Source organism: Anthonomus grandis, chromosome 18 (genome assembly GCF_022605725.1).
Source record: "Anthonomus grandis grandis chromosome 18, icAntGran1.3, whole genome shotgun sequence".
Taxonomy (NCBI): domain Eukaryota; kingdom Metazoa; phylum Arthropoda; class Insecta; order Coleoptera; family Curculionidae; genus Anthonomus; species Anthonomus grandis.
Window position 1 is genome coordinate 231,152 of NC_065563.1, and position 23,331 is coordinate 254,482.

The following is a 23,331-nucleotide window of genomic DNA, read 5'->3' on the forward strand; positions in this document are numbered from 1 at the left end:
GCAGTCCAGCATACACTTTTGATGCATTTAATACATCAAAAATGCATTTTTGCAAATCAGAAGACTTGCACCCATTGTTGCTAAAGAAAAATGCAACAGGCTGTTTCCAATTCTGTGTTAAGCCTACAAGCATAAACACCAACGCTTTATTGGCAGGTTTTGCTTCAACAGAGCTTGTGGAAATATCACCAAAATCCTCGAATCCTACAATCCTATCTGTACCTTTGTCATATTGTACATTCTCTTGGATGTCTATTTCATCGAATAATAAACAACAACATCTGTCAATTCCAATAGGCAGTTTGTCTTTCAGTTGCCTAAAGATATGAGGATTGATACCTGCTTCAAATGTTACTTTTCCAAGCATGTTTAAAAGTGTTCTTTTATGGGGTAGGTATACAAATTTTCTTAGCAAACTGTAGCATCTTGGGCTTCTTTTAAATACACAAAGTGCTAAAATCTTGTCTTCCAAATTCCATCTTCTCCCTTTAGCACCTTTAACCTTGGAATTACGGATTTGGGACACCATGAAGTTTGCTGTCACTGATGACATATCTTTAAATATATTCTTAACAAGGCTACTTTCTGTAAGGTTTGAAAGTGCTTTCACGCAATGTAGCCTTTTCCTGCATAACTTTTTTAATTTTCTCAAGTGATCTTCTTTGCTATGAATGATTTTCACTAATTTAGCCTTCCTGGGAGTAGAATCTCCTTTTGAAAAATTTTCTATGTTTCGGAATAGTTTGCGGCCTGCAGGATTATTTACCTTGGTTGGCCTAGCATCTTTGCAGGTTTCATCTACATTTTCTGAAAAAAAAAATATAAAACATTGTCTCTGAACAATAAATCAACCATTATTATCAAATATTTTTCAGATTTTTAAATATAACTCAAATGTGAGAATCAAAAGTAAATTGGGTAAGAATTACCATTATAAAGCCTATTATATATGAGTAGCCTAGTATAAGTCAAAAGCAAGTCAGAATACTGATCTGTGAAAAATCACTTATTAAAGTAGTAAAATCATAGCACCCAAACCATGTTAATATATTACCAACATTAAGCTTTATTAATTCTCAGGCAAAACTCTAATATTTCTTTGTCACATTTTTTTAAAATTTAATTACTTTCAACTGTACAACCTTCTACATCACACTGCAAAACTGTGTTATATAAAAATTATCTACATGAATTCTTTAATATAGCTACCTGTACATGTCTGTTCTATCACCAAAACATGCTCTACATCAGGAGGTCTTACATGAGACTGAGAAGATGATGGCATATTTTCATAGCTAATTGGAATTGCATCCCTACAAAGCCTGTAGCTAATCAAATCCAAATATGATTTTCTCTCAAAGTGCTTACTACAGATTCTCTGATTTCTGAGGGTCTCTCCTGTAAACCTCATGCCCAATTTCTCTTGCCAAATCCTGGATCTAAAAACAATTATTATAGTATTGTTAGGTTACAAGAATTAAAAGGTATGTACAGTTGACCGCCAGCCTTCATACTTATGTCATCAATGACACCAAGCGTCAGCTTATGAAATTTGCTGGTGGCATCATTGTGATGTAAGTATGAAGGCTGGAAGAATCAACTATACATAATATGTAAATAAAATGAACTAAATAATAAAAATATCACTTATTTAGAAGAAAAAGCAAGAGAAAAGTAAGAATTATTTAAAAAAAATTTAATAACATTAAGTAGGTAATATCTCTTTTAAATAAAGAGTTAAATATGATGGATTTTAATACCCTCTGCTGAACCTAATTTTAGTTTTATTTCAGCTTTTTTGCTTCTTCTAATTATATTTTTATTGTTCTATTGTTGTCAAAAAAAAAACAAATAATTAAATGAAAATTACACTTTCAAGTTGCTATTTTTTATTATTACAGAAATTAATGTGCTTTATTAAATCCATAAATTCATATTATTGCTTAATATTTATAATATTGAAGGACACAGGAATAAAACCAAGAATGTCAATTTTTTTTTTAAATTAGTTACTTCTATTACCTACTTTTATGTTTCTTTTTATGATAACCTTACAGGTATAAGAGGGGGAATATAAGTATCCCTAATATATGTATTGAAAAAAAAAATATATGGAAATGAATAAATGTTTGTTGTTTATTTCATTAACAATGGGTTCTTTAAAAAAAAACAGTACCTATACTTAATTGGGTTTTATTATTTTAAACCCACTGGGTTTTGTCCACTACCAACCCTAATTTAGGACTGGTACTGGTAACCCCCACTGAGCAACTTAAGAAAAATTATTGAAATTTAAGGGAATTAAGTAATATTAAAAGAATCTTACCTATCCAGGTTGGCAGGAAAATAGTGCATTTTTGAGACTTCTTCCTCCCTTGGACCACATACAAGACAAGTTAACCCCATGTTTACAAGGATTATACCTAAAAATAGCACAACAAGAATACAACACTCTCACTTAATTTTAAGGGGTTACCTTTAATTGTTTATTATTAACCACAAAATGCTTAACTACTACAAACCAAAAAACAAGTCTCTTAACACAATAAACTCACAAAAAACTCTGACAAAAAAATAACGAAAATTCACAAAGAACTCACTTCAAAACACATAAACATAGAAAGACGCCATTTATTTTGATGTCCTTGGCAGTTGGCGGCGGTGTGCGGCATTGTCAGATCAAAAATTCATTACCACTCCTTCGCTTTTAATTGTACACAAAAGAAGAAGAAAGAAAATACTAAGTATTTGGTAATTATTTGAAAGTGCACACCTCTTGGCAACATTCATTTAATAATTAAACGTCGCTTGTGGCTCCATCTTCGTTTACCTTCTGTAAAGCTAAAAAAGGACGTCGGTATAGGAAAATGCAGTGGCGGCTCCTTCTTAGGGTCAATTGGTCAATGACCCCCCTTAAATAATCTCATAAAAATACCAATTTTATTATAAATATCTTTTATCTAAAACTTAATTGTGATTTATAAAATTCTCTAAGCAGTCTGCATTGGCAAAACAAATATATTATTAACGTCGCGCCTCGCGCGCATCACAAGCCCGTGGCTGGGCCGTATTTTAAATTGTCCCTATACAGTTCTTACGGCTTATGAAGAAATGCATGTAAAATAGAACAAAGAAGGCAAATTAGCATTTCGTGAGCGGGAGTGAGAGTCACCTACCTTTCAGTCCTATATCGCCAACGTAGTCGACGGCCCGACTGGATGAATGTTTTCAGTTTTGTTTTAGATAGTTACTGTTTGCCGCCCGCACGAAATAATTGCCTTAAAATCTGCTGGTTATGATGTTCCAGCAGATTTTAATTTAAATAATTATGACGGCTTGAGAAAAAGGAAAGTGGTTGACCAAAACCAAATATGAATTTAAAACAAACAACAAAGGATAGGGGTAAAGATATTCAAAAATATTTTAAAGAATCAATGTACAATTTGTGTGATTGGATTTGTGGCTGCAGTGTGAGAAATGCTACTAATTTTTTTGCTACCCGTGTTTACTGTCTTCGAATGACGCTGTATGGGCGAAAAACGGAGTAATTGACATTAAGCATTTAAAAGTGAAAATTACAAAGCTTGCTTCTTCCACTACTCATATAAATTCATCAATGAGTTACGCAAGTTTAGGACGTGTTAACACAGTCTAACAGTTGAAAACTATATACTTTGGTGTTGACATATGACAGAAACTTGATAGTGTATATCGTAAATCTGTGCATGACTTTAATGAATCGGTTTCTAAAAATAGGTATATTTTAAACAAACTAATCGGCTGTGTAAAATTTTGCGGAGTTTTCGAAATTGCATTGCGCGGTCATGACGAAAGTATCAGCTCCAATAATCCTGGAATTTTTCTGGGCCTTATCGATTTTGTTTCTGAACTGGATTTAATGTTTAAAGAACATATTGAAAAAAGTACAGTATTTAAAGGCACATCAAAAACAATTCAGAACGATATTTTAGAATCAATGTTAGCCATTGTACACTCATATAATTAAGGAGATTGGCCAGACAAATTTTGTGGCAATTCAAGTAGATGAGATCACAGACAGCTTCAATAAAACGCAGATGATTGTCATATTGCGATATGTATTAACTGATATTGTACATGAAAGATTTGAGAGAGCCACAGCACAACATTTAACTAATGTAATATTGGAAGAACTTCAATTATCAAAAATTAATCAAGCACCTGAAAAATTAATTGCCCAAAGTTACGATGGTGCATCAGTCATGAGCGGTAAACTGGGAGGAGTACAAACAAAAATTAAAGAAATATACCCAAATGCACACTTTATTCACTGCTATGCCCATCAACTTAATCTTATCCTGCAAAAAGCGGCGAGTCAACATAAACCGATAAAAATATTTTTTGTAAATTTATACGCATTTTCGGCCGATCTCCAAAACGTACGATGGTTCTGGGTAGAGTGGTTTCGATAACCTGTTTATACCCTTTTTCTTATATTTTTATTTAAAATATTTACTCTAATAAAAAGGCAAAGTTAATTTTCGGAAAACGATTTAAGCATTTAAAGTTATTTTTACCCGCTTAATAGGGTAAATATCTCGGTAAATATTATTGAGTTTTATCTAAGTCTGTATTTTTTATCTAAAATATAAATGCTAAAAGATCTTTCAAATACTTGAAAAATCAATAGTTTGATTTGTTTTTTTTTTCTATTAGAGTAAACTATACGTTTTCAAACCAAAATGACCCCCCTGAAGATTGACCCACGAGCCGCCACTGGGAAAATGCATGTGTTAAAGTGAGATAGAACAATCGGATAAATTTGTAGTCCTAGTTACGCGTCTCGATGGTTGTCTCTGATATAAGTTTATTTTTTAGCGTTTTTAGGTTAGTAATCAATAATTCACAGATTTATTAGAGGTGCAGTTGCTCTGGTGCACTGTGCAGTGACAAAGCAAGCAAGGAAAGGAAAAATTGAAAAAACTTTAGAAAAATTGGTCTCATTGCATCCTATAGTGTTCATAGTCCTATTCTACAAAATCAAAGGTAAGTTTTTATTTTCATTTAACTGCATTATAAACATAATAATTTTAAAATCCAATTATATGATAAAAATGGGGATAGGTGAAAGACATGATCCTATTTTTGGAAATTAAGATTAAATGTCTATGTGTTTATTCCTTTACATGAAGAAAATGAGTTTATATATTCACATATAACAAGAATGACAATTTCCTGACAAAATAGAAAAATTGTTTATTAACCTTGGGAGGAAACAAAATTCCCAAATTAAATATCTGAGATTTTTAACTTAAGTTAGTGATTTACTATTCTTGAAAATCCCCTTTATAGATAGAACTATTTATATATACAGAATGGATAATAACCAATATTATAAAAAAGTGACTCTAGAGGTGTCATGATTTTACAATTGAGGCTCTATTGAATGTAAATACTGAACAGTTTTTAGTTCTAAATTTTTATATATAGGATAGATTGGAATATTTTAAAAGATACAAGTTAAAAGTATATTAAAATGAGTATCCTGCCAGAGGTGTAGATTAATTTTCAAATAAGTAAAGAAAGAAAATATTCTGTATTGTATATGATTAAATGAAAAAAAGTATACATTGATAATTATCCTTTTATTTAAGTAGAGTTTTCAAAACTAGATGTATTATAATAGCAACAATTAGGTTGTACTTGCATCTAACTATGATAGTTATAGCAAATATTTGTCAACAAAAATCTTTACAATGAATTAATTTTCTAATATTGTAAAGAAATGATTAGAATTATGTAGAGATATATTTAGAATGATCACACAGTCACCACCATTGCAGTAATTTTTTTTTAAATTTTTGTTTAAGTTCTAAGTCAAAATTTTAATTTTATAGTCTTTAATGTAGTTTTGCACCTAAACAACTGAATGACTGTATATACAAATGAGAAGAATTAAGTTTACTCTTAAATTTACAATGCTGCTCAAAAAAATGTCTCAACACATTAAAAAATTTTATCATTTTTAAATGAGTATATAATAACTAAACACTATTTATTTTATAATTTTAAGTAATAAAACATAAAAATAAACAAAACTTGATAATTAAAATAACATTAAATAATGTATGATCATACATAAAAAATGAACATCTCGTAATAGTACTAACTATATTCCCATATAAAAATAATGATATTATTGCTGATGGTTAATATTACTAATGAAATATGGCTTCTAACTCATTATAATTTATGGAAAAGTTTTGCTCTAGTCTCCCAAGCAACTGATTAGCTTTTTCCAAAAAATATTAATAAACAACAAAAAATGACAACAAAATAACAAAAAAAATATTATTTATATATAAAATAAAGAGTCATGCTGATTAGGTATGTATAATTAAGCATTTAAGTTTAGCTAACATATCATAAAGTGTGTATCCATTAATAATATTCAATTTTTAATTGTAGTTAAAAACTTGAAATAAGTTCTCTTTGTTTGATTGACTAAATAAAGACTTTTTTTAAAAAATAATTATTTTTACTTTGAAACACATAAATTAAATATAATTCCTATATAAAAATTCACTTCAAAATTTCTTAAATTAATATATATGTATTTTAAAAAGTAATGCAATAAGTGTCTTTATTACTCATGTGTCTACTAATTTTATTTTTTATTGTTTTTGAATTAATACAAGTATAAATAGAAACCTCATATAAATTTTTAATAACAATCATAATATTTTTTTATCTTATTGTTAAAAAAAATATTATTACTAGGCAATACTATACTATAACATCAGCTCATACTGTGGTGCACAACATGACTGCAAGGACTGTGAACAACAAACAAAAAGCTGTGCAAATTGTATTGAGGCAAATAATAGGTTTGGACTTTCTTATGACACAAAAACATACCTCATATGCTTCTGAATGCCCAACTATGATTTTTTATAGACAAAAGCTTAAGAATAAGATAGACTATGGAATGTAAAAACACAGGTTACCTTTATTTTCTATCAAGTGTTATTATTTATCTAGTTATATGTTTATTTTCTTTATAAATTAAACTTAAAAACAATTATAAATAACTTAAACAATGGCTAACAATGAGGTTATTATACTCAATGGATTGGAAAAAAGGTAATCCAATTTGATCTAATAAAAGACAGGCGCTATGACGTTAATGAATTTAAAATTCAAAAAGCACGAAATTCCTCCTTAATAAACAAAAAAAATTTGATAAACTTGACATAATTGTACTGGGTGAAACTAAGCATATTCCAGAAATAAAAAACTTTACTATCCCAGGGTTTATAACTAATTATAACAATAGTTCAAATAATATTTGTGATGGGTTAATTATATACATAAGAGATGGTATTTAATTTGAAATAGAGCATACAACTCTCCCTACTTCAAAAATAATGCTAACTAAACTCACATGTTCATAAAGCTCTATACATTATTCACTTATAGCATGCTACAGATCTCCCAACACCTCAAAAAATTTATTTCTTAATGACTTTGATCTTTATCTAAATCATTTTGGAAAAAAGAGGGCATTAGTATTATAATTGGCAACTTCAACATTGACATCTTAAATAAAACAAACTTAATAAGCACTAGATATATAAGTATGCTCCTTTACTATGGTTACAGCTCACTCATCACTCATATACTAGAGTAACACAAGATACATGTATTGATCATGTTCTTATGACAAAATGGTCCACAAAGAAACAAATTAAATTTTAATCTTTACATTTTAGAGACTTATATAACAGATCATTACCCTATTTATCTAGAGATTTTTTCCAAGCTAGACTACCCTAGTGATAATACTAAGAACCTAAAAACTCATTATACAATTTCAAGCAAAAGTTTATAGAACTTATACAAAATCAAAGCTGGCAAGAAGTATATGAAATAAAAAACTCAATCCTGGCATATCAAAACTTCATAAACATTTTTAGTTCCATAAAAAATAAATGTACAAAAATAAGATATACAACAAAAAAAAACACAAAAATTAAACCCTGGATAACTGAAGGTATTATTACATCAATTAAAAAAAGAGACCAAATGAAGAAAAAGTTATTAAGAAATAAAAATAATGACACACTGAAACTTGAATATAAAACTTATAGAAATAATTTACAGAAATTAATAACTACTACTATATATTTACATGATATTAAAAAGATTTATGAAATTCTGAGTGATGCTTCTAATGAACCTAAAGTTAAATCTAACTGAGACATTTATATAAAAGATCTAAATAATAAAGACTTTGAAAATGACACAGAGATGGCCAATTTCTGTAATGAATATTTCTCTAAAATAGGAACTAGTATGGCATGTCAAATTCCTGATACAACCACAAAGCTTAATCTAAATTATCCATCTTTCTTAAACTGCATGTCGTTAAAGCCTATAACAAAAAATGAACTAATACTTCATATTAATTAATTAAAGAAAAACTTTCGCCAGGTCCAGATGGCATAACTTCTGAAATGGTAAAGTTGTGTCATCCATATACTGTTGAACCACTTAAATATATATTTAACCTTATTTTCTCATCAGCAGAGATACTTGAAGAACTCAAAACTTTAATTATTACACCAATTTACAAAAACGGAATTAATAGTGATGTTTCTAACTATAGACCAATAAGCTTAATAAATACATTTGGAAAAATTTTTGAAATATGCTTAAAAAAAACATTATATGACTACCTAAATAAAAATAAAGTATTTAACAAAAATCAATTTGGTTTTCAAAAAAAAAACTGGTACAAATGATGCAATGTATAGTCTAATAGAAAACATAAAATATGGATTGGAACACGGAAAAAAGTGTGTTGCGGTTTGACCCTAGCACTGTGCAAATTGGAGTGCCCCAAGGCACAATGCTGGGATCCGTACCCTTTATTTTATATATAAACTCCCTTTTATCCTTGCATATAGGTGGCATCTTACGCAGATGACACAGTTCATGTATTTAAGGATGTTACTTGAAATCTTGTAAGAACGAAACTCATAAATGGCATGAGGAATGTAAAGATATGGTTAAACAAGTAAAAATTGTCCCTAAATATTTTAAAAAATGTTTATGTCGCCTTCTCTCTAACAGATGCAAATCGGCCAAATTTTAAGGAAATAGTTATTGATGAACAACAAATAATTGTTGTAAACACTTTATTATAAAAGAAGTAGAAAACACTAAACATCTAGGTATAATAATAGACAAAAAATGAAAACGGACACCACACATTCAAAACTTAACATCTAAACTCAAAAGCTTAATTCATAAATTTTTAGAAATATTACTTAGAAATATTTTTAGACTTATCAGAAATATATTGGATAAAAAAACTTTAATAATGTTGTACCAATCATTTGTGGAATCTCTAATATGCTATGGTATAGTGACCTGGGATGGATTCTACAATAATGCTCTTGAATTCTTAAAAACTGTTCAAAATTATATTATCAAAATAATCTGTAAAAAAGACTGATTGTACCCCACCTCGCTCTCATGTGATACCAAAATACTTAATATCAGATCCTTATATCTATACTCCAGTTGTGTATTCTGATATAAACTTAAAGATAAAAACTACATAAGTCACCAACATGAAACCAGACAACTAACTGAAAGACATCTTAATGTACCAGTTCGCAGATTCGATGGAAGCCAAAGATATAATTCTGTAATAAGACCAAAAATTTTCAATAAGTTGCCGCGGACAATTCGGGAGATTACAAACAAACCAAAATTTTTAGAACTTTGTAAAAGGTTTATCTATGAAAATTATGATGCCTTACTTGACCTTCTATAAATAACTAATAACGTTTTCCTTTTCTTCTGAAATTTTTAATCTTTGTGTCCTATAGTTGTTTTACCTGTGTTTTAAATGTACTACCCTCAGGTTTATGTAAGTTAGTGGTATGGGGCCCCTAGTAAATATAATTGTGTTGTATAATAATATAATTAATTTTCAGTTATACACATACAGGTGCTTGCACCTAGGTGTACTTTATTGTATTGGTACTACAAATTAATTTTGTTTACATCTATCCTGTACTAAGCATGTATTTGTTAAGTCAATAATTAAGTCATTAATCAATTTCTAAGCATGTAATGTTCAATAAATTATGAATAACAGTAATTCATACAATCAGGAAAATAAACAAACCAACTAAAAATCACAGCTGCTTATGCTTAATAACTAAAATCAAATCATAAGACATTATTGATGTTTTGTTTGTTCTTACAAGGTAAAAATTAATTGACTTTTGAATAGGACTGAAATGCATCTCTCTCATCCTAGTATTATAATATATTGGTTAAAAATGTAGTCATATTACGTTAATATTAATCACATCCGTACCTTATTAAACTATATTTGTAGGTTGGATGCTAGCTAAATGTAAAAGGAAGAGCAATAATAAAAATAAGGCTAAAAAATTGTTTTGAATATTAGCAATCTTGAAAAAAGTAAAAGATATTTAAAAAAATTTATATTTCTTGAAATTCTTGACAAACAATTTTTTGCATGTTTTTTTTTAATCATCCTAATTATAAGACCTAGATACTTCATCGTATTAATCCTGTCAATCACTACCACTTGATTCACTGCATTACAATAATTAGAATATAAATGGATATAAATTAGATTTATTTACATCTATTTTATAAGATTAAATTTAGTTTCTTAATTTTTATAAAATATATGCCAACATTTTGATAAAATGTTTGGCATTGATAAAATCTAGAACAACCTATACCACGATTGTTCTGGATGAGCACCTTTTCAATAAATATTTCATTAAAATGGTTATTTAAATTCTCATTTACCAAAATATGGCCAGAATTGTCATTAAAGCATGTTAATTTTTTAGATGCCAAAAATGAGTAAAAAGTCTGCGAAAACAAAAAGCTGCCAGGATAAAGAAAATTATTTATCGAAAAAGATGGAAAAGAGAAATGGAAAAGAAAGTGGTAACAATAATGAAAATTCAGAGATTTCTGGTAAGCCTGCACATTTGCAAGAAAAGTTGCTTAAAAATAAGACCTCAGAGGATAGTACAAGTAAGTTAAAGTCTAATGAAACTATAAAAAAGTCTAATAAGCGAAAGCTGTTGACAGTTATTGATGACAATGATGCATTGTCGTCAAAAACTGTAACTCAAAAAAAACAAAAAGTTATAGATGTAGCTAAAAAGGTGTCAGAAGAAATAAAGAATAAGGAGAAGCAGCCACCACAGATTATAACGAAGCGTCCAACGAATTTTGAATTGGCTTTAAGAGAGGGACCGACTGTTGTTTGCAGTTGTTGTTTGCGTTTATGGATTCCCTCTTCATGTAGAAAAGTAAATGTACAAATGTTAGAAATCAAATTTGGAAACCAATTCATTGCACAAATTTTCAATGATGGAGTTTTATTGTGTAACTCGTGCTCACAAAACATTTATAAAGGACAATTGCCAAAGTTTTGGTCTGGCAATCACAATATGGTTCACCGTATTCCAGCTGAGTTAAAAGGTCTAACTATTCTTGAAGAAAGAATGGTATCAGCCAGGTTACCTTTCATGCAAATTCGACAAGTAGGATATGCACGACAGTGTTACATAACTGGCCAAATAGTCAATGTCCCTATAAATATAGATACTTCGACCAAATTATTGCCTAGAAATGTAGAGGAGACACAAACTATTCAGGTTAAGCTCAAGAGAAAAATGAACTATAAAAATGATTATCTCCTGGAAACCATACGGCCCGCAGTTGTTCTAAAAGCAGCAAAATATTTGTGTCAACAACCTCTTTACATACAAGAAGGTATAAAGCAATCAGATGATTGGGAAAAAAATATTATTGACTATATACGATCTCAAGTAGAATCCTCGACACAGATCTTAAATGAAGGCTCAAAAGTGGTGGACGTGGATTCTAAAACAGTGTGTAGTGAAAATTTTGTAGAATTGTTCGATAATGCGTTTTTCGAAACAATGGTGTGCCCTTAGAATCTAAGAATGACGATAAAAATATTCAAGCAGAATCTTCAATTGAAAAAAACAACATATACAATTTGGATGAATTCTTAGATGAAGAAGAAGAGTCCTTAAAGCCTGGAGGCCAAGAAACTTTGCTTGACAAATGTAACCTAGAAAATATCTGTTTTGCCCCAGGAGAAGGTAAAACGCCAATACATTTGATGCTGTACCAGTTTAGCGATGAACTCTCATTTCCTACACTTTTCTGTGGACATGCTAAGCAATTTTTTACAAAATGCTCCTATTCTGACCAGACGAAAATACAACTCCAGCACAAAGACAGGCGAATTGCAAGGACAGACTATCTGTTGTATACATTTAAAAAACGTCAACTAATCCAATTATCCAGTGCAATTGCAACATGTCTCAGAAAAAAGAGGAATGAGGATGGAAAATATACAGCTGGACAAGTAAGGCAAGCAAATTTTCTAGACCAGCTTATTCGAAGTGACATGGGATTTCATTTTCTTAGTAAAATTGCGGGTTGACCTGCTTATTGGAAGCACGAAAATACAAAATTACTATGTATGATTCGTCAATTTGGCATCCCTACGCTATTCTTTACAGTTTCAGCAGCAGAAACAGCATGGCCCGAATTAATCAAGGTATTAGCACAAGTTGTTGATCAAAACGATATTACTCTAGAGGCGGCCGCGAGTATGCCCTACTTAGAAAAAACTCGCTTAATTAGAACAGATCCGATAACTTGTGCCAGATACTTTGATTATCGGTTCAAACTGCTATTCAAGCATATGAAAAGTCAAAATGGACCCTTTAAACAAAATCCCATCGAGCATCATTATTACCGCATAGAGTTTCAACATCGTGGGTCTCCTCATGTTCACGGGTTATTGTGGTTATCCAATGCTCCAAAATTCCTAGAAACACCAGAAAGTTTCAAAGAGTGTGCCGAATTCGCGAACAGGTATATTACTTGTAATAGTGATTTAGAAAGTGTCCGTGATATAATTCAGTTTAATACGCATCATCATTCTAAATCGTGTCAAAAAGAAGTGCGGGGACACAAAGTTTGCAGGTATGGTATCCCATACCTTCCAATGGATAAATCGGCAATTCTAACGCCAATAAAAATTGACAAAACTAAGGAAGCGGATTTACGTAAGGCCATGTCTGAAAAGTTTTTGATGATAATGCGTAGGCTTAAAGATAAACCAGATTTGTCATTCGAAAACTTTTTGACTGACCTTGGTATGTCTAAGGATGAGTATCTTAATGTTATACATCACAACATATTTAAAACCACTTTATTTTTAGAAAGGCTGCCAAAAGATGGATTTATTAACAACTTTAATGCTGAAATATTCTCCATGATGAAGAGCAACATGGACAATCAATTAGTTTTTGAGCCATATGGTTGTTGCACCTACATAGTTAATTATATCAATAAGTCTCAAAGAGGTGTGTCTGATATTTTAATGAAGACTATGGAAGAAATTAAAAAAGGTAATTTAGATGTTAAAGGCAAACGTAAATCTCTTGCAGCAGCTTTCTTAAATGCGAGCGAAGTAAGTGCCCAGGAAGCCGCCTACAGCGTGTTACAACTACCGATGCATGACACCTGTACCTTCTATGTATACATCCATACAAATCCAATCAGGGAAAGGACAAAAATTTTGAAACCATTAACAGAACTTAAAGCCATGGACAATGATGATCCCAATATTTATTGTGATGGGCTTATAGAACATTATGAGCAAAGGCCCAATGAGATGGAAAACATATGTTTGGCAGAATTTGCAGCTTACTATGACTTCTTTAAGAAACGAGCAGAAACAAAGACTAATGGTTTACCTTTAAAAGATGGAAGTGGCGTTTTAATTAAAAGGGGTCATGCTAAAATTTTTGCTTACCGTAGTTATGGACTTCAACAAGACCCTCTCAACTATTACAGAGAACAAATAATGTTATACATCCCATGGAGAAATGAAGTGGATGAAGTTGAAAATGAGAACATTGATCAACAAACCATATACAAAGATCGATACCAAGAAATTGTTACAAATCGACAAAAGTTCAATGTCTTAGATGAACAGGTAATCGATGAAGCACTGAAACTTGCCGAAGACCGATCCAATCAATTAGACGATGGTGGATTCGGTGGAGAAATCGATGATGAGTTTATGCCTTATGGACTAGACAACCCCATTTATGATCCATTTAATCACATCGTCGATAAAAAAGACGACGAAGCGCCAGTAAAACATATCGCTTTTCCAACACTTCATCAGATAAGCGATTCAGAGTATGAAGACCTCATAAGCAAACTGAACCATAAGCAATATCAGTTCCTTAATGTTATCCAAGATAGTATAATTGAAGGGGAAGTTTTCTACTGCACACTTAGTGGTCCAGCCGGTACCGGAAAAAGTCTCTTAATTACAGCAATAACTCAGTCGTTATTACGCCATTTCAATTCAATACCAGGTAATAATCCCGAAAGTTTAAAAGTGTTACTTTGTGCGCCTACAGGTAAAGCGGCATTTAATATTGGAGGTATAAACTTACATTCGGCATTATCGTTGCCCGTCAGTCAGTATGGTGAACAACTAATTCCGTTACACCATGACACTTTAAATACTATTTATTGTAACTTATGTGACCTAAAATTAATTATTATAGATAAATATTCCATGGTTGGCGCCAGATTGTTTGACCAGATTAATAGTAGATTGCAGCAAATCTTTAAATCTGACGCCATCTTTGGAAATATTTCAATAATTTTATGCGGCGATAATCGTCAATTGCCCCCAGTAAGGGATATGTATATTTTTTGCCCAGTAAAAACTAATCCATATAATGAATTATGTGGAACGTGTTTGTGGGATCATTTTAGTTATTTTGAACTTACAGAAATAATGAGGCACAGTGAAGATAAGTCTTTTGCAGTTGCCCTAAACAATATGGCGTTTGGTAAAATGACCGACGAAGATGTGCAATTAATCAAGTCTAGGGAAGTCGACAATATTGACCAAATTCCCGAAGACACCATGCATTTATTTGCCACCAATGCAGAAGTAGATGCATTCAATGAAATGAAACTTTCTACATTTCAGACCAAGCGAGCTATAAGTCAAGTCAGAGACGTCATCAAAGAAAGTTGCTCAGAACGACTAAAACATTTATTTCTGGAACATGCAAAAAAATTAAAAACAGCTGAGAGTTTTGGACTAATGTTAAATTTAATATTGCAGGTAGATGCCAAATATATGATTTCAATGAATGTGGACACCAGTGATGGAATAGTTAATGGTGCAACAGGCATCCTACGTCAAATAGACTTTGACCGAAATAAAATTCCATACAGAGTGTGGATGGAATTCTTCGATTCTAAGTCAGGCAAGGAATGCCGAAAGAGAAACGAATCCCTTAGGAAGTCTATGGGTGTGTTATACACTTGGACGCCCATACAAAGAGCTGCAAGAGCTGTTAAAATTCAAAAAGGCAGCAACATTCATGTTGAGCGACTTCAATTTCCTCTTTTAATCAGTGAAGGAATTACAATCCACAAAAGTCAAGTTGCCACCTATGAACAAGTAGCTGTTTACATCGGAAATCGAATGATGAGAACCAATACCTATGTGGCATGCAGTAGGGCTACAAAGCTTAGTGGCCTCTACATCATTGGTAAGTTTAAGCCCACTAAACCAGCGACCGAAAAGGATCCTGCTTATAAAGAACTGGTAAATATGCAAGAAAACAAGCTTTTAACATCCAAGTATAACACTCAGTACCTTAATGATTCCAATGTCAAATACATTATTGCTTACCAAAATGTGCAAAGTCTGCCAAAAAATCTCAATCTTATAAAAAATAATCCCATTTTTAAAGATGCACATTTCCTAATTTTTGTTGAAACCTGGTTATATAAAAACAAAAAAAATATAAAATTAAGTGATTTTTAAGTTTTTGCCAACCTATGTAACGATCAAACTGTAAGAAAACCGTTTGGCATCATTTGTTTCAAGAAAAAAAATATATCAGCAAAAATGAAGTCAGTGAAAAAATACACCAAAGATTTCTCTGGTATAGTTTTTCAAGCAATTACATTTTACTTGAATGACATTTACGTAATAGCAGTTTATATTCCTCCAAAATTGAGCATTGTACAAGCTAAACTATGTTTTGAAGACATTATTGATCAACAAAGTGATATACTAATCATTGGTGATTTTAATCAAGATATTATTAATCAAAATGAAAATGGTTTAAAAAATTATTTAATATCTAAAGGTTTAAGTTGCAAATTGAGTATTGGCGAATCAACTACAAAATCAAAAACTCAAATTGATTGACTTTTTAGTAATTTTAATTATTTAAGTTACAATATTTATAATACTGTCTACAGTCCTACAACCGAGAGAACCGTAACAACGGCTGAGGGGCCAGAGGCGAATTGTGTAAGAAATTCGGCTGCCTCAGTGGCGGGCGATTTTATTTTTAATTTAATAATATTATTTTTTTAATTAGAATAAATATGATAAATTCATGTAAAACAGTTAAAAATGGACTAATAATTTACACAAAGATTAAGTGAAAATAATATGAAACTTATAATAAGGTTATACAAGAAGTTCGTTTTTAAATTAAATATTTATAAAGTTTAAATCGCATATTAAGAGTCAAAAATTGTATCTAGTAAAATTATGTTTATATTAAAGGATATATCATATACAATTGTACACTATCGCCCATAAGTAGAGCAATGCCCTAAAATTAATAGTTCACCCATTACCAAAGAACTACTAGTGCATTTGGAAACTTCAATTAATTACTCAGTTGACGTATTTTGTCGATTTATTCCATAAAGTTTTATAGTGTCTTTTTGGCAGATTTGAAAAAAGGCTTCGAAAAAAACTTTTTTCTGTGTGGTTTTAGGTACAAATGACTGATTCCATTCGAAAGAGCGGTAAAAAATACAGTCCAATCGCGATAACGTCAATTAAATAAAACATACCTCCTGAAAATAATATTTGTAAGTTTGTCACGAATTTGATTTCGGATTAATAATTTTTGCTGATAAATTTAAATTTGAATTTCTATCCGAATTAAATAATTTATTGTACCACTGTGTTTCCTTTACCATTTTCAGTCATAAAAAGAGAATATTTAAGGCAGTATTTGGCCTATTCACTGACTTGTAACAATTAACATTTTAAATCAACAAATTACCAGACCGTAATAAACCCGGTTCGTGATCGACGTTTTCTAAAAAATTAAATAAAATCATATATTAAACAAAAATTAAATAAATAATAATGCAAATAAATACCTAAGGCTTGTATATAATTTTCTTTGTCGCTTTCTTCGTCGCTGTCAGAAGAATCGTCATCACTATCATCGTTACCACCAGCATTCGTAATAATAAGTTGTTAGACTTCCTCCATTATTTGATCAGTCTCCCAGAATTTATTTTCAATCTCCATGACATGTTTGCAACAGTTTGCCTAGTGTAAAGGAGTTATAGACTCAATTCCGTCCTGGACTAACTGTGCCAAATTTTTCATTGCCAAATCACCCGTTGTATTGTGAGATCGAATATAATTTTTTAGTTGCGCCCAAACCAATTCGATCGGATTTAATTCGCACATGTATGGAGGTGTGCGAAGAGCAACATGCCCATGGGTCCGAATTATTCGGTCCACAACATAGTTTTTTTCATCACTGGGGGGCTTGTTTCGTTGAATTATTTCAAATAATTCCCATTTTCGTGCAGCTGGGTCGTGTTGAATTCCTTAAAATAAAATTCCTTAAATGAATAATAATTAATTTACAAAAAAAGTCGTATATAATTTCAGCACTTATAAAAAAATATAATATTTATGGAATTTAAAAATTACCATTCTTGCTTAGCCATTCTGTCATGTCCTTTTTAATAGATGATTTGGTTGGTACTTGAACTGAGTGGTAGGGTGCATTGTCCAGTATAATTACCGAATTTTGAGGAATATTCGGCAACAATTTTTTTTCAATCACTTAGTAAAATTGGCTTTATTCATTTGGCCATGATAGTCGCCACTAGCTTGACCCGCTTTAAAAACAAGTATAGTCGCTTCGCTCCTATACTTTTGGTCCGTGGGGACCAGTTTGGAACCTCTAAGTCCTGTCAGTGATGGGCCTTAGAGGATTTCTTAAAACAAAACAAAAATTATCAGGTGTACCAACGTTTATATGCCAAGGAAAGAGATGACCAGTGGTTGGGGTATCATGCTTCAAAGAACCATAATTTGTTATATAGTCGCGTTGTGTGTCGATATACTGTCTTATATTTCAAATATCTGTCAAAATATATTAATTGTATTCTAAATTAAGCCTGAGTACCAAATTCCAACAGAATCGGACCAATAGCAAAAAAGTTACAGTAGTCACGTGACCTGGGCTGAAACTCAAATGTCAGTTATCTGTCATAATTTATTAGTTGTATCCTAAATAAACCATAAATACCAAAATTAGAGAGAAGTTTCCATAAGGGTCTATTTATTGAAATAGAACAAACGGGATTTTACGTCGATTTGTTTTAATTTTTCTTTTTATTTTGAAAAGTAATAGTAATAAAATATCAAAAGAATTGACAGGAGGAGAATAAGAAATAAAAGAAACCATCAACGAATTGAATCGAAGCTACAGAAGTCGAGATATTAGTAAAAATGTGAAAGAAAATAAAAGAAAACTCGTTTTTTCCCACGGTAGCATTTTTTTTCTTAAAATGATAACCGACAAATTATAATGTAAGCCCTAAGTTGGCAATTTCCAGTAAAAAAAAACCCACGAAAAAAAAATTTTTTTTTTGCTCCAAAATCGAAAGGGGTATAGCCATGAAAAATTGTGAAAAAATGGTTTTTATTTTTTTCTAAATAAACTATAACTCTGACAACTTTTTGTCTTAAACAAAAGTTCTAGGGAATATTGCGAGGTATCCGTGCGTTAAAACGAATCGGTTCTAGCTATTATACAATCGGAGAAAATTGGAAAAAACTATTAAACATAAATATCGAATTATCAAGAGCCCTATGGAAAAATTTCAATTTTTTATTTTTCTATCCTGTACTAAATCAGAGTATCTTTAAAAAAGATTATTACCAATTTGACTCTAAAATGAACGGAAAACCTATTTCTTTGCATTTTTCGATTTTGAAGCAAAATCCGAGCTCAAAATCAGTATTTTTTCAAAAAATGCTTCGATTTCAAATTTTCTTTTTTCTGGTTAAAAACCATTCAAAAACTAATAAAAAAGCTTTATGACAAAATTTTCCACGATTTATACGAGTGCCATAATATAAAGGGAAAAATTAGGTCCCATAAGAGTCTATGTATAGGGACTCGTTTTTTCCCACGGTAGCATTTTTTTTCTTAAAATGATAACTGACAAATTATAATGTAAGCCCTAAGTTGGCAATTTCCAGTAAAAAAACCCCAAAAAAAAAAAATATTTTTTTTGCTCCAAAATCGAAAGGGGTATAGCCATGAAAAATTGTGAAAAAATGGTTTTTATTTTTTTATAAATAAACTATAACACTGACAACTTTTTGTCCTAAACAAAAGTTCTAGGGAATATTACGAGGTATTTAAATGTTAAAACTAATTGATTATAGCTATCACAGATTCGGAGAAAATTGTAAAAAACTATTAATCATAAATATCGAATTATCAAGAGCCCTATGGAAAAATTTCAACTTTTTATTTTTCTATCTTGTACTACTTCAGGATACCTTTCAAAAAGGTTATTATCGATTTGACTCTAAAATGAACAGAAAACCTATTTATTTGCATTTTTCGATTTTCGAACAAAATCCGGCCCAAAATGAAAATTTTTTCAAAACATGCTCCAAATTCAAAATTTCTTTTTTCTGGCTAAAGAGCATTCAAAAAGTAATGAAAAAGCTTAATGACAAAATTTTTCAAAATCTATAATAATGCTACAATATTATGAAAGAAGATAAGTTCCCTTTAAAGCCTATGTATTCGAACCGATGATTTTTTAATTTTTTTTTTAAAGGCAAATTTAAGAAATAATTTAACTAATTAAGATAAAAGCAATAGGGTAATACAAAATATTATCTACAAATATATACATATCATCTAATAGCAAATTTTAATCAAATAGGAAATTTTGATAGTCACGTGACCCTAGAACTTAATATTTTAAAATTTTGTAAGAAATCAATAATTGCATCCTAAATAAACCCCAAATTCCAAATTTGAACCCAATCGGATCAATAGCAAAAAAGTTATGGAAGTCACGTGACTTTAAAATTCAATATGTCAAATTTCTGTCAAAATGTATTACTGGCATCCTAAATAAAGCCCAAATACTAAATTTCAACCCAATCGGATCAATAGCAAAAGAATTATGAAAGTCACGTGACTTTAAAATATAATTTGTCAATTATCTGTTAAAATTTATTAATTGTGTCCTAAATAAAGCATAAATACCAAATTTGAACCCAATCGGACTCATAGCAAAAAAGTTACAATAGTCACGTGACCCGGAAGTGAAATGTCAAATATCTGTCAAAAATTAATAATTGCATCCTAAATAAACCCCAAATACCAAATTTCAATCAAATCGGACAAATAGGAAGAAAGTTAAGGTAGTCACGTGACCTTAAAACATAGTCATGTCAAATATCTGTAAAAATTTATTAATCTTATCCGAAATAGGTACTAGGTACCAAATTTCAACCAAATCGCACCAATACCAAAAAAGTTATGATACTCGACTAACCTTAAAAATCAATAATTTCAAAAAAATTTTATTTATAACCCAAAAGCAATCTTTAAGAATTATTAACATATATTAATAATAAACTAAATAGTAAAAACTCACAAAATATCTAAATTTTTATTTTAAATTAAATAGATCATTACGACTGACCCGTGTATATATTCGAATAATTTTAATAAAATAATCGGGCAAATTTCATTTCGTCTCAACCCGGTATAAAACCACTGACTTTTCAAAAAAACGGCATTTTTCGAAGACGTCAAAATGTTTGCCGAATTTTCCTGGCCGCAATACACAATTTCCCCAATTGATATGCACAGATTCGGAAAGCCCATTCATTTTCTGATTCGGTGCTTCCTTTCCCTGATCGTTTCCGGTTCATTTTCATTCATAATTTTACAAAAAACCCAACCAAGTCCCGGCCACCTGTCACGAGCAAAAAATTTGTATCCACCATGCGTCAAAGTATTGTTCCCACTAGCCATTTCATCAGAGTTTAGGTTGACACCTCCAATTACCTGCAAAAACGCAAAAAAATGGACTTTTTTCATAAAATCGCATTTTTCGGGTACTTGTACTAACGCTGGAACCCTGAAATTTTAGTATGTGTTGTAAAACAAAATTTCGGATCCTTTAGATGTTGTTTGATCTTTTCACCATGTACAGGGACGCTGCAAATGAATTAAACGCGAAAATTCGAATTGCTCAGAACCTATTAATGTTGGAAGATTGTAATTTTACATAAATAATGGGGTTATTAAAGTATTTAATGCCTGAGAATATAAATGGTCCAGGTGCCACTACGAAAAAGTTATTAAATAAAATGTGATTTTCGGGTCGGACCTTCATGGGTAAAGTTCATTATTGCTCGCCCTGTATGGTTCCCAAAAATTTCGGTTATATGCCATATAAAACGTAAAGGATGAAGTTATTTTTTGAAAAAAAAAAATTTCCCAAAATAAGTATCGTTTGGCGGAAAATCTCAAAAAACTGAAAATGCTAGAACTCGTAAAATAAATTTTTTACAAAAAAAAGCTCCAAGTATGTTAAATCTCTTATAAAATGAAGTCTTTTCGCTGAAACACTTTTTTTATAAAAATTTTTTTTTAGCCTCTGGAGAAGTTTGAATTTTTTTTTTAGTCACTTTTGTTCGCTTATAACAACTCACCCTGTATAGCGATCGGGCCCAAAAAGTATACAGACACGTAAGCCCCAAGAACCCTTATATCCTGAAAATTTCAACTCGATTGAACGCTTTAAAATTGAGATCTCGTGAGCAACTCGATTTTTACCAATTTTTTTACGAATTTTTGACTTTGAGACAGTACCGCTCCGTTTGGTGGTTCCGAAAAAAAAAATTGTTTACGGATCCATTATTCCCAATGTGTTGAGAGACCCTATGCCAAATTTCATCGTTTCGCTAGCCATACAGCCAAAGATATGAATTTTTATTTCCAAAAAAACACGATTTTTCGGGCCCGACGTGGCGTGCATAATATAGTCTGCGACTATATAACAAGTATAGTCGCTTCGCTCCTATACTTTTGGTCCGTGGGGACCAGTTTGGAACCTTTAGGACTTGTCAGTGATGGGCCTTAGAGGATTTCTTAAAAAAAATCGCAAATTATCAGGTGTACTTAGGTGAGTCGGGGAGGCTAACGTTTACCTGCCGAGGAAAGAGAGAACCAGTTGTTGGGGTATCATGCTTCAAAGAACCATAATTTGTTATATAGTCGCGTTGTGTGTCAATATACTGTCTTATATTTCAAATATCTGTGAAAGCATATTAATTGTATTCTAAATAAACCCCAAATACCAAATTCCAACAGAATCGGACCAATAGCAAAAAAGTTACGGTACTTGCACTTACGGTCACCTGACCTAGGCTGAAACTCAAATGTCAGTTATCTGTCATAATTTATTAGTTGTATCCTAAATAAACCATAAATACCAAATTCAGAGAGAAGTTCCCATAAGGGTCTATTTATTGAAATAGAACAAACGGGATTTTCCGTCGATTTGTTTTAATTTTTCTTTTTATTTTGAAATGTAATAGTAATAAAATATCAAAAGAATTGACAGGAGGAGAATAAGAAATAAAAGAAACCATCAACGAATTAAATCGAAGCTATAGAAGCCGAGATATTAGTAAAAATGTGGGAAAAAACAAAAGAAAACTGGTTTTTTTCCCACGGTATAATTTTTTTTTCTTAAAATAATTATTGACAAATTATAATGTAAGCCCTAAGTTGGCAATTTCAAGTAAAAAACCCAAGAAAAAAAAAATTTTTTTTTGGTCGAAAATCGAAAGGGGTATGGCCATGAAAAATTGCGAAAAAATTGTTTTTATTTTTTTTTAAATAAAATATAACTCTGACAACTTTCTGTCTTATACAAAAGTTTTCGGGAATATTACGAGGTATCCGTGCGTTAAAACGAATCGGTTCTAGCTATTATACAATCGGAGAAAATTGGAAAAAACTATTAAACATAAATATCGAATTATCAAGAGCCCTATGGAAAAATTTCAATTTTTTATTTTTCTATCCT

General features: G+C 30.8%; 2 protein-coding genes and 1 long non-coding RNA gene across 4 annotated transcripts in view; 2 read left to right on the forward strand and 1 right to left on the reverse strand.

Moving 5' to 3' along the window:
* The window catches only part of LOC126746840 (uncharacterized), a 445,675-nt gene that overhangs the window by 137,752 nt on the left and 284,592 nt on the right, over positions 1–23,331 (reverse strand). The window lies entirely within an intron of this gene.
* Positions 1–23,331, forward strand: part of LOC126746850 (uncharacterized) — a 110,012-nt gene that overhangs the window by 11,146 nt on the left and 75,535 nt on the right. The gene's annotated exons all lie outside the window — the stretch shown is intronic.
* Positions 10,830–23,331, forward strand: part of LOC126746839 (uncharacterized) — a 476,426-nt gene continuing 463,924 nt past the window's right edge. The window contains exon 1 of one of the 2 annotated variants that reach the window (XM_050455234.1): positions 10,830–13,074. In XM_050455234.1, the coding sequence (XP_050311191.1) occupies positions 10,887–12,008 (1,122 nt within the window). In that variant the 5' untranslated portion in view covers positions 10,830–10,886 and the 3' untranslated portion in view covers positions 12,009–13,074. The remainder of the gene's footprint in view (positions 13,075–23,331) is intronic. The other variant, XM_050455235.1, reaches the window with a different exon arrangement.